This window comes from Molossus molossus, unplaced genomic scaffold, assembly GCF_014108415.1.
Source record: "Molossus molossus isolate mMolMol1 unplaced genomic scaffold, mMolMol1.p scaffold_m16_p_12, whole genome shotgun sequence".
Taxonomy (NCBI): domain Eukaryota; kingdom Metazoa; phylum Chordata; class Mammalia; order Chiroptera; family Molossidae; genus Molossus; species Molossus molossus.
Window position 1 is genome coordinate 59368438 of NW_023425347.1, and position 16014 is coordinate 59384451.

The 16014-nt window shown below is 33.9% G+C and overlaps 1 protein-coding gene across 1 annotated transcript in view; it reads right to left on the minus strand.

Annotated features, from left to right (window-relative positions):
• HOOK1 (hook microtubule tethering protein 1) overlaps positions 1 to 16014 on the minus strand; it is a 59942-nt gene that overhangs the window by 19056 nt on the left and 24872 nt on the right. The window contains exons 8-15 of the mRNA XM_036257050.1: positions 15048 to 15131; positions 12264 to 12430; positions 10357 to 10497; positions 9051 to 9252; positions 8157 to 8267; positions 3709 to 3796; positions 3571 to 3631; positions 1910 to 2050 (exon numbers count right to left, since the gene is read on the minus strand). Coding sequence (XP_036112943.1) covers positions 1910 to 2050; positions 3571 to 3631; positions 3709 to 3796; positions 8157 to 8267; positions 9051 to 9252; positions 10357 to 10497; positions 12264 to 12430; positions 15048 to 15131 — 995 coding nt within the window. The remainder of the gene's footprint in view (positions 1 to 1909; positions 2051 to 3570; positions 3632 to 3708; positions 3797 to 8156; positions 8268 to 9050; positions 9253 to 10356; positions 10498 to 12263; positions 12431 to 15047; positions 15132 to 16014) is intronic.

The window sequence follows — 16014 nt, forward strand, 5'->3', positions numbered from 1 at the left end:
CCTATGGCTGTATTTTTTTGGTACGTGCCCCTAGCGGGAACTGAACCCGGGACTCTCTAGTCCGCAGGCTGATGCTCCAACCACTGAGCCAAACTGGCCAGGGCTATGGTTGTATTTTTAATGAATAGAAACTAGGTTTCCTTTTCCTATTTCGGATTTCACAGTGTATTAGGAGAAGAGGAAGGTCACCATTTTCCAACCATTTCTTCATGACTTGTTATTTAAATTAAACAGATTGGCACTAGCAACTAATGTAGATTTTTAAACTTGCCACAGTCTCATTCCTTAAAACCCTGCTTAGGAGTTCCCTTAGTTGGAAGTTACTAACAAGAGAGAGTATCTGTCTGACTTGCTCTCTTCATATATAATATAAGAATTATATATGAAGTTATCACATAATATAATAATTATCTATTGCTATGTCTATCTTCCTATATTAAATCTCTAAAAGCTGAAACTGAGTATCTTCAGTGTCAATTGATACTGAACTGTATCAGATAGTAACATTTAATGGTCTCTTCAGAAAGCCAAAATGTTATTCTTCGCTTAACCACACAGCTGATGTAATGTGTGCATACAAGTATGAGAGACAAGATTTAAGTGTCTCTTAGATTCCTGGTGGTCTCTAAAATCCAATAAAGGTTGGTGAAATAAACCTAAATACCTTTACTCCAAGTATGCTATTTATAAGGGGAAGGTTAGCATAATGGTTAAGAGCACAGTCTCAGGAATCAGATTGACAGAGGGTCAAATGTAGGATCCAGAATTTACTAGCTGTGTTAACTCCGGGCAAGTTACTTAACTTCTTTGTACCTCAGCTTCCTTATCCATAAAAAAAGTGATAATCAGCCCAACTGGTGTGGCTCAGTGGTTGAGCACTGACCCATGCACCCAGACAGAGGTCAACGGTTCGATTCCCGGTCAGGGCACATGGCCAGATTTCGGACCTGGTTCCCCAGTGGGAGGCATCCAGGAGACGGCCAATTGATATTTCTCTCTTATAGATGTCTCTATCTCTCTATCTCTCTCCTTCTCCTTTCCTCTCTCTCTAAAATCAATACAGAAAAAAATTGTTTTAATTCTATTAAAAAAAGTGATAATCATACTTATTACTTTATAGAGTTATTATGAGGATTTACTGAGTTAATACCAAAATGTGCTTAGAAAGGTGCCTGCCATATAGTAAGCACTATATAAATGTCACATTTTTTTAACATTATAATTTCTTTAAAATATGTTTTTATTGATTTTTTTAGAGAGAGGAAGGGAAAGATAGAAACATTGATGTAAGAGATAAAAATCAATCGGCCTCCTCCCACACACCCTCTACTGGGGATCAAGCCCGCAACCTGGGCATGTGCCCTGACCAGGAATCAAACTGGGACCTCTCAGTCCATGGGACGATTCTCAGTCCACTGAGCCACACCAGCTGGGCTAACATTATAATTTTTGAACACCTCTTGCTTTTAAACACATGACCTGCAATCTTTATAACCTACAAATAGGCATCACCTCAAATCTATAGCTGAAGACACTAAGTGTGAATTTAAGTAACTTGCTCATAACCAAATAGTTAATAAGTTTAAGAAGTGGGATTCAAATCTCACCCCGTAATCTATGCCCCATCTATGGACCAACTGCAGTAAAAAGCCAGAAGGTCATCTATTCATTTGTTAAATTTTCTGTTAATTGTGAAGACATACAAATAAAATATAAGGATAAGCAAACTGTTTAATAGTCTGCTAAAAGTAATGGATAGTGAGAGACTAAAAACAACAATAAAAAATTAATCTTCTTCTAAAAATCCTAATTATTTTAACTACAATGATATTTTCTACTTCTGTAAATCAAGATTTTGTGTTAGGTAATTAAATCACCATGAGTTGTTCATTATAAAGGAGCATGTCACCTTTGCTCGGTTTCCAGTTCATTCATCTTGCGATGCTTCTGTTCTAGCTGCTGCTGAAGTTCTTCTATACGCTGGTTCTCAGTACCTTCCTGCTGTAAGCGAAGCATCTTATTTTCATGTTGCAGTCGAATAAACACCTCCCTGATGTCAAAAAGTAAAATTTGTTTTTAAAGTATTTTTAATATGAGTTTTTACATTCTTAACTTTCTAAAAAGGAAAATTCCTGGCCACTCAACATTTTTAAATATTACTAAAGCTTTCAAAAGTTTTTAAGAAAAAGCAATGTACACTGTAAGCCTATGCCTCATGAAACAAGTAGTACATTTTTTAACATACAGGTATAAGATTATGCTACATATTGTTAAATGTTTACTATGCAAATTCCTGAGATTATATAAATTATTTTAATTTGATAATTTAGAAACTATTCACTAGAGCTAATATAGAGCATATCCCTAAAAAACATGTAAAGGAAAAGCAAAAGATTTAAGAACCTAGTTTGCCCACATATTTAAATATACTTTTATGACAATGGCAGTCATATGACTATCTCTAGATTTTTTTTTGTTTATACAGAAAAATTTTATTAAAGATTTACACACACGTTTTTAAAATGCCAGTGATAGAAATAATAATGCTTGCCTACCAGCTGACCACCTAAATCCAATTACCCACAAACAACTACTATCAATCTCAATTTTTATTCTTCTGAATGCTAGCACTATAACTTTTAAAAATAGGCTCGTATGGCCATTTTAAAAATATTAATATTACTACATAATAATAACTAAAAAGTATAATTGGTTTCCAGTTCACCATTGGAGGAGCTCTATCTTAACCAAAAACTGAACTAAAAATCAACAATTTTGTAAACATTATGCTTAGTGAAAGAACTCAGTTACAAAAGGCCACATACTCTATGATTCCATGTATATAAAATGTCCATAACAGGCAAATCTATAGAGACAAAGATTAGATAAGGTTGCCTGGGGATGGGCCTAGAGGAGAGGCAGGAATGGGGAATGACTACTAATATGTACAGGGTATCTTTTGGGGGGAATAAAAATGTTCTGAAATTTGATAGCAATGATGTCTGCCCAATTCCTTACTATACTAAAAACGGCCAAATTCTACATTTTTATAGGTTAACTATATACCTCAATAAAGCCATTTAAATAAAGCTGTCATCACAGAAAGGAAAAGAACCCATAAAAATACCAGATTAATCAAAGTCTATAAGTAAACCTAGCGGTAAAATACCAAGATAAAGACAGATAAAGGGGAACCTCTAAAATTTGTATTTTATTTAACTTCTGCTTAATCCTCCTGCTATTATTGACAGCTCCTCCTCCTTTTCTTTTTACCATCTGAATCTGAATGCCATGTATTAAAATTCTCCATAGAGTTTAAGAATAGGAAAAAAGATCAACACAATTATAAAAACTAAAATGTTATTCAGCTAGTTTGTGAAATTTTACTTCTAATAAATTTTAAAACTGCTATAGTACCAATAACAATCTGACTTAGAAAGTTTAAGCATAATTTGAAGCAATACGACTCATAAAATGGAAAGCTTTGAAAGCTAATAAATTTACACACACACAAAGAAATCACACTTCTAATTTTAAGTATGGATAATCACTTAATAAAAACAAATTTACCTATATTCCACTGGCATAATCTCAGCAGCAAGATTCTCATAACTTTTTGCGGCAGATGCATCTAAATAACAACAAAAAACATTAACATTACAGAATCTCTACCATTAAAAACACTTCTCTAAATACAACAGAATTTACCTGTTTGGTTGAGGTGATCCTGCTGTACTTGTGAACATCGAAGCTCTTCATTCGTTTCCTTCAGAGTATCACGCTGCTCTATTAGTCTCTAAAAGGGAATTGATCACATAAGCAAAATTCTTCATTCTGCCCACAGGCAGTATACATGATGCTTATAATTTATCTCAATAAGTTAATTTGATCATTGTTCCTTAGTTAATTAAAAATGGCAATGTTTTAGTTTTAGTGCTAAGGGGTAATTTTCTCTTGCATAAATCACATAACTAACATATTTAACACAAAGCTTGTGTTTTCCCCATTAGACAGTGTCTTTGAACCAAATAAATGTAATTATCCAACAGAATACAAATATACAACTGAAGAGTAATAAAATAAGTATGGACTTTGTGGGCAAATAGTTTGTGGCTTGAATTCCAGTTCCACTCTTTCCTAGCTATATTAACTAGGGCAAGATATGTGACTTTCTGGCTTTAGTACCACATTATCCAAATAGGAATACTGACATATACAAACCCTTGCAAAGGTGCTTTGAGTAATGAATAAGGTAAGGTTTGTCAAGTACAGAGAATATAGTTGTATGTGTAAGAGATGCTGGGGACTTACTTCTTTTTATCACTGGTGTGAAATTCCACTGAAAAAAAAGTGGTAAGTAGCATCTTGGAAGTATGAATTTGTGGTTTAATATTTAAAAAACAATGTAATTATTAATCTCACTTATAAGTAATCACATAATAAAAGACAAAAACCACATATCATCTCAATGATCCTGAAAAAGCATATGATAAAATCTAACACCTTTTCATGATTAAAACATACAACAAACTAGGAAGAAAAGAAACTTTCCCAACTTCATTAAGGGCATCTACAGAAAAAGAAAACAATTCACAATAAAAACATGTATAATGGTGAAAAAATGAATGCTTCCTTCCTAATAACCAAACCCAGAGAACGAAAGCCACTCTTGCCACTTCTATTTAACAGAGTACTGGAGGTTCTAGCCAGGGCAATTTGATGAGAAAAAGAATGCATTCCCATTGCAAAAGAAGAAACAAGACTATTTCTCTTTGCAGATATACTGCATATAGAAAGTCCTAGAGAACCCATTAAAAACTATCCGAAATATTAAGTGAATTCAGCAAGCCTGTAAGATACAAGATCGATGTACAAAAATAAATTATATTTCTATACATTAATATTAAAAAATCCTCCCAGCCTGGCCAGTGTGGCTCACTGGTTGAGCATCAACTCCATGCACCAAGAGGTCGCCGGTTTGATTCCCAGTCAGGGCACATGCCCAGGCTGTGGGCCAAATCCCCAGTGCAGGTCATGCAGGAGGCAGCCAATTAATGTTCTTTCTCATTGATGTTTCTTTTTCCCTCTTTCTCTCTCTCTCTCTCCCTCTCCCTTTTCCCTCTCTCTAAAATCAATAAAGAAGAAAAAAAAATTTTTTTAATCCCCCCAAATTAGAAAACAATATCATTTATAGTAGCAACAAAAAGAACAAAACACTCAGAAATAAGGTTTTAAAAAGTGCAAATTTTGTACATTGAAAACTACACATTCTGGCCAGTTTGGCTCAGCAGTTTGAGTGTCGGCCTGTGGACCAAAGAGTCTCGGGTTCAATTCTGGTCAAGGGCAGGTACCTTGGTTGCAGTTGGTTCCTGGCCCCGGTCGGGGTCATACGAGAGGCAGCTGATCGATGTGTCTCTCTCACATGGATGTTTCCCTCTCTCTCCTCTCTCTCCTCTCTCCTCTCTCCCTCCCACTCTGTCTGAAGGTAAATGGAAAAACATCCTCGGGTGAGGATTAAAAAAAAAAGAAGAAAGCAAGCTACAAAACATTGCTGAAAGAAACTAAAAACCAAAATAAATGCAATGTTATCCCACATTCAAGGATCAGAGTCTTAATACTATTAAGGTGACAATGTTTTCAAATTGATCTACAGATTCAGGCAATCCCATCTTTAAAAAGAAGAACAAAGTCTGGAGATCTCATACTTGCCAATTTCAAGACTTAGTATAAAGCTAAAGGAATCATGATAGTGTGGTACTAGCAGAAAGCTAAACATATAATCAATGGTAAAGAATTGAAAGTCCAGAAAAACTCTTATATTTATGGTCAATATTTTCAATTTTTATAAACAATTAATAAACCTTTTATTGTAGTTTAGGTCTGCAGAAAAATTGAGCACATAGGAGTGCTCATATACTCCCTCATCTTCTACCCCCCATGCCTAGTTTCCCTTATTATTAATATGTATTAGTATAGTTACTTATAAGAATTGATTAACCAATATTGAAATACTATTATCAGCTAATGGTCACAGTTTACATTAGGGTTCACTCTGTTTTACTTTTATTAGTTTTGACAAATGTACATTGTATCCATCATTACATCTCATGGCCATTTGATTTTTAACATGGATACTAAGACAATTCAATAAAGGAAAGAACAGTCTGGTCAACAACTAGTCCTGGGACAACTGAATATCCACACATCAATGAGGTGAGACCCCTATCTTATACCATATACAAACATTAATTCAAAATTGATCACAGACTAAATTTAAAACCTAAAATTATAAACTCCTGAAAGAAAACATAGGAGTAAATCTTTATATCCTTAAGTTACTCAATGGTTTCACAGAAACAATACCAAACAAAGTACAAACAACAAAAGAAAAAAAATAGATAATTGTGACTTCATCAAATAAAAATTATTCTGTAAAAAATACCATCAAAAAAAGTGAGAGGACAACCCACAGAATGGGAGAAAAATATTTGCAAATCATATATCTGACAAGGGACATGTATCCAGAATATATAAATAAATTTAAAAATCAGTAATAAAAAAGCAAGTAACCTAAATAAAACATGAGCAAAAAATCTGAACAGACATTTCTCCAAGGAAGATTATACAGATGGCCAACAAGCACATGAAAGGGTATACAACATCAGTAGTCATTAGGGAAACACCACTCCATACCCATGAGGATAGCTGAAATTAAAAGTAGTAAGTACTGGCAAGGATGTGTAGAAATTGGAACCTTCAAAGATTGCTGCTAAGAATAAAAAATGGTTCATTCACTTTAGAAAACACTCTAGTAGTTCTTTAGAAGGTTAAACTTAGTTATCATATGACCAAGCATAACTTTTCCTAGTTATATACTCAAAAAATGAAACACGTCCAAATAAAAAACTTGTATATAAATGTTCATGGCTACATTATCTGTTTAACAATCAAAAAGTAGAAAGAGCCCAAAAGTCCATAAACTGATGAACAGATAAATAAAGTGTGGTATATCCATACAATGGAGTATTATCCAGCAGTAAAAATGAAGCACTAATACATGCTACTATATGAATGAACATTGAAAGCATTACGCTAAATTAAGGAATCCAGTCACGAAACCACCAAATGTATGACTACATATTCTGGAAACACTAGGCAAATTTATAGACAGCAGACTAGTGGTTGCAAAGGCTGGCAGGGAAGGGGACCAGAATGCAGAGTAACTACTAATGGGCATGGGGGCTCTTTTGGAGTGATGTCAGTGTTCTAAAATTTGATTGTGGTGATGGCTGCACAAGTCTGTGAATAAACTAAGTCTGTGAGTATACTAAGACCCACTTGAATGTACAATTTAAGTGGGTGAAACTTATGGTATCTAAATTCTCTCTTAATAAAGCTGCTAAGATTCACATCTATGGTCCTCTCTCTCAAGGAGCTAACAATCCAGACTTGAAAACATTGAACCAAGGCATGTGACCTTGGCTCTGTCACTTGATCTTCCCTTGTGAAGGAAACTCTCAAAACTGGATGAAGCCCTGGCCAGGTTGTTCAGTTGGTTGGAGCAATACCCATATCAAAAGGTTATAGGTTTAGCTCCCAGTCAGGGTGTATATGGGAGGCAAATGATCAATGTTTCTCTCTCACACTGTTTTTTTCTCTTTCTCTCTCTCTCTTCCTTCCTCTCTCTTTAAAAATCAGTAACAACACATCCTCAGTTGAGGATTGGAAAAAACAAAACAAAACACTGGCCCTGGCAGGTTTGGCATAGCTGTTAGAACGTCAGCCCGGGGACCAGAGAGTCCCGGGTTCGGCCCTCTAGGGGCATGTGCCACAGTTGCAGTTTGTCCCAAGCCCGGTTGGGATCCTGTGGGTGGCAGCCAGTCGATGTGTCTCTCTCATATCGATGTTTCTCTCTCTCTCTCTTCCTCACTCTCTCCCCCCCACTCTATCTGAAGATAAATGCAAAAATGTCCTCAGGTGAGTATAAAAACAAAAAACAAAAAACTGAATGATTTTTACAAGACTTTCTTTTACACCAATAATTTCAATTTGAAGAAAGAACTGGTTGATACCACTTCTATTCTTAAAACAGTAAGGATCATATTATAATCTAAAAGGAAACAGACATATTACTTATCAATTATATTGATGTTTACCTCTTTTTCCTTAAGCAAAGCTTCATGTTTTTCTTCAAGCCGCTTCATTTCAAATGCTAATGTGTCTGCCCTTTTGGATTCAGAGGAAAGTTTAATGTGCAGATCCTGAACCTTTTGTCAGAAACAAAAGAAAAACACAAGAATATATGACACTGATAGTTTGATTTCTGAGCTCAAAAAATGAGAAACTGATTATAAATACAAGTATAGTAAGATGATAGTCGAATTCTTAATATTTATGGAAATAGCATATAGGTAAGAAGAATTAACCTAAATATTAAAATAACAATTTAGATAATTTAGACAAAGAAACACAATCAGCCCTCTATTGTTTCTATAGGTTGTTTGATAAATAACAAAACAGAATATTTTAGGTTATAGTTTCATTATCTAGGCTTTTATCAATGGTTACCAGAAATCTTAATAAACTGTCCAAAAAATATATAAACTCAGGAGTCAAAAAAAAATGTAAAAGACCCAGATAACTTACATTCAATTATCAACCCTTGAATTTAAATTATACATAGAAGTTATCATAAATTCACAGCTGACTATAGGCAATCCTTCCTCACTTCTGTGCCATTCCTAAAGCATCAAATGGAATAACAAAGTTGAGGTCTTTAAAGTTTAATGATTAAAAAAATTAAGATGCCCTGGCCAGTGTGGCTCAGTTGGTTGGAACATAGTCCTGTGCACTGAAAGGTTGTGGATTCAATTACCGGTCAAGGCACACATCTAGGTTGTAGGTTCGATCCCAGGTCGGGCACATACCAGAAGCAACTGATAGATGTTTCTCTCTCACATCAGTGTTTCTCTTTCTCCCTCCCCCTTTTCCTCTCTTTAAAATCAATAAACATATCCTCGTGAGGATTAAAAAAAAAGTTATTTTCTTACCTGTCTCTTATATGTTTCTAATTGTGTACGCGCTGCATTTGCCTTTTTTAATTCTTCTTCTAAGCTGACAGTATTGTGCATGTACATCATGTTTGTCTCCTGTAAAGTTTTCACCTGCTTGCGAAGGTCATTCAGATCTTGTAGCTTCTGACGATATATCTCAACTGTTGACTCCAGTTTATTTGCTTTATCAGAGGTAGCCCTATAATAATAAAGACTAAACATTACTGTGTAAAAAACTGGTAAAGGCATATAATTTTCTTCTGGCTGTAAAATGTGTCTTCCAAATAAGCTCTAAATTGTCAGAAAAAAAAGAAAAGAAATAAGAAAGAAATAATGAAGAGAACTTTGTGAGAACTTTGAAACCTGACTCAAGCCTAAAACTGTCTATAGTTCAGCCATTTGTAACAAAGGCATGAAAAAATGCTTCAAATTAGAAATGCTAAATCATCAAACTGTTTCAAATATTAGCACACTACATAAAAAAAGAATGGTTTTATAAATATAATTGAACAATTCTGAGCTACTCTGTAGATTATGTACCGATTGTGCTTTGTGCATATATAACACTTAGTATAGTTTTGTTTCAAGTATCTTATATGCTTACGAAGTTGATTCAACTTCTAATTTGTCTAGAAAGCACTTCCCATTAGAGTTGTGCTTATCTGACCAACTGAGCTAGAGCAAAAATAAATAAATAAACCAAATCACTTCTTTCTCATGTGCAGATTCAAATGAATGGTTATAAGGATTTTGTTTCTAAAGGACATAAAACTGTGCAACAAAATGGCTAATTAAGAAAATATAAAAAGCATGTGGACAGTATTTGCTTGAGCAACATTTCACAGGCAAAAGCTAAATATAAATTTTATATTGTCACATACAGCAAGAGAGCCCTGAGATCACTCTGAAATAATGTTAGTTTTCTTATCAATATTTTACCAAATGCCAAAATATGGATTGTGAGAGTGCATTTCCTTATATAAAAAATTCACAGAATAAACTAATGAGTAGAGATCAAGTGAAATATATCTAAAGTAACTCAGCTTACTAAATTTAAATAAAAAGCTATCATTTTAGGCTTATGGGTTCTAATATAAAATTATTCTAACAAGAATTAAATATTACCTTTGAATTGCAATTATTTTCAACAAGCATGAAAGAACTAAAGGCTAGGAACCTGTATAAAATTGATCAATACTCGATACATAGGGATAACTCTAAGAATCCCTGATTAAAGTACGGAATACTAAAACAACTAAATAATAACTCAGAAGTGACATCATTCTATTAAGACGTGCCATACCTAAGAACATCGATTTCATCCTTCAGGGCTCTTGTTTCCTCGGCAAGACTAGTCAATTCATCATTCCTGTGCTGGAATTCAATTAGTTGCTTTTCAAGTTCTTCACAGTGAACACGGTAATCATCTTTTGCAGCTTCAAGCCTTTCACAAAGAAAACAAGCAGGTACTCATAATGCAATCTCCATCATTTACTTTCTGAGACATGAGCTTTGCAAGACATACTTCTAAAAAAATTTTAATCACACATTCAAAGAAGAAAGACTAAAGAAATAAAATACTTTGTGTAGTGGACAGGAGTAATCTATCCAATGATAAAAGTGTGAGTTACAGAAATGTTGGCATTTGTTAAAACATGCCAAATTGTACTCAATATTTTTATCCATTTCACAATATGTAAATGTTATCTTGTAAAAAAGAACTGTAAACTTACTGAAGTCTATTATCTTGCTTTTTACAGAGTTATACATTAGCAATTCTTAAATTACTTTCTGTGAATTTTGAGGTTGAGTAAATACACTGAGGAAAACGTAAGCCAGGTTTCTCGCTGTCGGAGAAGGAAGTTACCATATCAAAATGAACCCTGAAGTCATTGGACTAAAATAAAAGAGGTCAATGTAAACTCATTTTTCATAATTGCAGACATAAAAATAAAGGCAGACATGTGAGTACACAAGTGTGTGAACATGGTAAGTAATAACCTGTGCAAATGCATCCCCTCGCTCTGTACACCAGGGTGGCCCAGGAGCAGTGACAGAAAAATACCATCTGGAGCACAGATCTTTGTTTTTAAATTAACATTCTCCACTGAAAGGAATCAGGGCTCCTTGAAGAAATGGCTGATTCCAGAGGGGAACGGGAAAGAAGGAGATGAGTCTGGAACAGTAATTGTGCCGCAAAGGAAGAAAGTGCTCAAAGAGGGATAGTGACATTTAAAAGACAAAGGGTGGTCAAATCTGGACAATTTGAGCTTTAAAATAAATGACAGAAATAGATTTATAGTACACTAAGAATCCACACTAAATGCAATGCATAATCCTAAATTAGATTCTGAATCAGGAAAAAACAGCTATAAAGGACATGGAGACAACTGATGGAATCTGAATACGATCTGTGAATAGATAATAATATTGTATCACTGACAAATTTCCTAAGGTTGATCACTATACTGTCATTTATGAGAGAATGTCCTTATTCTTAGGGAACACATACCAAAGCATGTTGAGATAAAGGGGCATATCTCCAACTTATTCTCAAATGGTTTACAAAAAATATTTTTATCTACATGAACATGTAGAGACACTGCTAAATAAATGTAGAGAAAACTATAAAATAATTGAATCTGAGTGAAAGGTATAAAAGAGTTTCTTGTACTACTCTTGCAACTCTTTTTATAAGTTTAAAGTTATATCCAAAAGAGTAACAAAAAGAACACATACAGTAAAACTAAAGTTCTTGAGGCCACACAGTGTAAGGCTCAATGGTAAACACACAAGAGACTATCAACATTTATTAAAAGTAAGATGCACACTTAAAAAAAAAAAAAGAAATGAAAAGCATCTCTTTGGTATGAGCTTTACTTTTTTTTTCCATTTATTATCAAGTTCCCTTTATTATGCGAGAAACTCCCGATTCTCACTAGGCTTCAGCAATCACTCCTTTAAACTCCCAGTGGACTTGACGGCAACCTTCATTTGGCACTTATCACATGTTATTTTGATTTTTTTTTTAATGTATGTATCCCACTTGCCTAACTGGATTGTAAACCCTGTGAGGGCAGGAATCACTTATACCAGTAGCTTAATCATTGTCCTAAACATGCTTTATAATGCAATTAGTTGTTGATATTATGATTTTTTAGCTATCAATTTAATAAAACTCTATAGAATTATTTCTACTAAAAAAGCTACCTGAAGTTTTCTTCCTGTAATTGCTCTAGTTGTAACTGTGCATGAAAAAACTTTTTTGCAACCATTGTATTTGGATCATCAAAAGATCCATCCAACTGGTCAAGTTTTTCATTCATCATTTCATTTTCAGAAACCAGTGAATTCTTTTCATCTTGAAGTGCAGTTACCTATAAAAACAAATAGACAAATGTAAGCAACAATAGCAAAAAAGCTTGGGGTCTAGAGTTCTGGATTCTAATTCTGACTAACTTATTAAATTAGCTTGGTCAAGATAATTTCTAGCCCTGGCCAGTTTGGCTCAGCGGTTAGAGCATCAACCTATGGTCCAGAGAGACCTGGGTTCAGTTCCCGCTAAGGGCGCGTACCTCAGTTGCAGTTTGTCCCCGGCCCTGATTGGTCATGCACTGATTGGTCCATAGCCACTTGATGTGTCCCTTTCATGTCTATGTTTCTCTCTCTCCTCTCTCTCCCTCCCATTCTATCTGAACAAAAAAATGGAAAAATGTCCTCGGGTGAGGATTAAAAAAAAAAAGATAATTTCTAAGGATTCTTCCAACTCTGGAATTCTGGGTCTATGAGGTTCCAGTCTAATGGAAGAAATCAGATTAATTTGATTAATATAGAGAAAACAGAGTTTATATATAGGGTGCCCCCCAAAAATGTATACATAACTTTGAATAATTATAAAACTAGTATTTATTAAAATACATTTCATTTTCAAAATGTAATAGAATCTACAGACACCCGATATACATTTTTTGAGGATACCCTATATATAAGGAGAATATCTCCAAAACGTTATGCTTGCCTTGGCTCTAAAAAGAAAATGTTTTTAAGTCTCTAAAATTTGATGTACCAATGAACTTCAAAAAATTTATTTGTTCCAATTTTAGTTATACATTTATTTGTAGGATACTGTTACCTAGTAAGCCAAAATACATACAATGCATATGTACAGTTATCGTTTTAGTTTCATAGCAGAAAATTATCAGTTACACATAAACTTTCAGGGGACAAGTATATTATTTAATTAATGATTTAATTTTAAAAAGCATGAATTGAATTTATTTGTACATTGAGATTGTTCTCTTATTATTTTAAATGAATAAAAAACATGTAACTTTAAAATCACATCAGTATCAGTACCGGACATGTCTTATATTTTACTCACATATTTATGTAACAAGCATGATTTGCTCTCTTGGTTCAATTTCTTTTAAATTTAAAAGCATCTTTAAAATTTTACAGCAAGGCTATGACTTTTTATAAGACCAGAAGTTTATATAAGATTTTATTTAGATTAGCTTATAAAAACTTGGCCTATCATGATTTCCAACATAATACAAAAAGTTTGGTATTTATATTTTCAATAGATATAATTAATTTAATCTATTTATGTGAATGAGACTATATACTGACATAGTGAGCTAATAATAGGAAATTAAAATCCTCAATTTTGCCTTAAATACACTACAGGTAAGTTACAGACATTGTCCTCCAAATGAGAAATACAAAACAGTCTGAGAAACTGTCCCCAGGCAGACTATAGAAGGAAACAATTCTCTTCCTATATTCCATGCATGTACCTGTCCTTGTCATGAAAGCAGTTTTTTTCCTGCCATGTACAATCCTAAGTGGCTGAGATATAAAAAAGAATAAGAGTTTCTGCCCTTAATTCCTTACAGTAGAAATGTAAACAAAAATTCAGTTTACATATACTAATTATAATGGTATATTTAACCTTTTGTATAGCTTTAAGACTTATTGCGTAACTTCCATATTTGCATTTTCATATACTATCAACGATTTTCGTATGCAAATACACACACAGTGTGTGTGCCATGCCTGTTCTAAGTTCTTTATGTATATTAACTCATTTAATCCTTATAGTCACTGAGAAATATAAAATATTATGACATCATTTCTCAAGAGATAAGTAGAGTATAGAGAAAGTAAGTAATATGCCAGAGAGGATATAACCAGCTAGTAACATGGCCAGGTTCTGAATATAGATGGCCTGGTTTTGAAAATCTACCTCTTTACCCTTTTTTTTTTAATCCTCCCCTGAGGACATTTTTGTATTTATCTTCAGATAGAGGGAAGGGAGAGAGGGAGGAAGAGAGAGAGAGAAACACTGATGGGAGAGAGACACATCAACTGGTTGCCACCCACACAACCCCAACCAGGGCCAGGGACAATCTGCAACGGAGGTACGTGCCCTTAGGGGGAACCGAACCCGGGACTCTGGTCCGCAGGCCAACGCTCTAACCGCTGAGCCAAACCAGCCAGGGCTAACCATTAACTAACTATTGTCTCTTGTGCCAAGTTTATTCTGCTAACATGTATGCACAGATGAACACAAGAATTATATATGCATGTGTTCATATATATGTTAGCAAAACAAAATTGGCACTCACACTTATTGGGGGTAAAACCCTTCTAAGTACTTCCATACATAGCCTCACTTAATATTCACACCCTATGAAGCAGATACTTTAATTTCCCCTTTTTACAAAAGAAAAAGCTAAGACCTCATCTAAATACTGTAGTTGGAATTCTATAATTAGAATGATCTTTTCAACGAAGTAGTTAAGCTAGTAATTTTCAATTCTGAGAGAAAAATAATTATGAAATTCATGCCTGAATATTCAAACCTATTATCCATTCTTTTAATGGGCCCGCTATGAATTAAAATGCAACCTCCAACACACTGCCAAATTACTTAATTAAAACGAAACCCTTGTAAACGTAAAAAGGGCATTTTCTTAGATTTCTTTCCCACACCTGCGTATCTAGTTCCTGGCATCGTTGCCTCAGTTCTTCTTTTTCTGCAAGTGCTTCCTGAAGTTCTTCCAGTGCCCTTTTAAGCTGAAATATAAAATGTTCTAATTCTTAGTAAATCCTGTTTTGATACAAACTGAAAAATGTATTTTTATCACAACACATATATACACTGATATTGGAAAAGGTTTTAAAATTTTACCTATTAACAAGTCTTAATGTGTTGTTTTTATGTATTATCTATAGAGTCTCATTAACATTTACGGCTAAGGTAAAACAGAAATAAAATTTTATGTAAATCCTTGTGAAATATTTAAACAAAAGAGTATTAGAGGATTCACTGCTTAATTCCCTCACAGAAAAAATTTAGAATACAACTTTATATTTAAATAAAATCTTTCTAGAAAAAATATTTGAAATATTTTTTTACATGAGTGGTAACTCTCATGAAAAACAGATTTCCAAAAACAGGACAGGAAAAGTATTTGATGCATTTGCCTCTCCTCTCACCTTTTCCTTTACAGCCAGACTGGGTTATATACAGGCGGACAGGACCTTTCCCCATATAGAAAAGTCATGTAATAGAACCAGGGAAAGGAGACTTGAGTACAGGATCTTTGAGCTGTTTCTTCAATATTGAGAGAGGAAAGCAACTGCGACAAAAATTATATTACCTTAGTAGATAAATGCAAACTTAGCAGAATTTTTTAAATTGTCTACTATTTGTATAACCATATAAAATGCGTCACATATGCATTACACGTGTCAGAAAGAAGTCTGATACCTCTCAACTCTTCAAACATGATCATAAAAAACTTTGCAGACCAACACTACTTATATTCATGAAGGAATGCATAATAATATTCAATTGAGATCTTGTAACAGCATAAACTAAACCTCATGGAGAAAAATAATCCTGTATATTTTCTTTGTAAGTATACAGTACTTCGCAATTACTATCATAATTGCA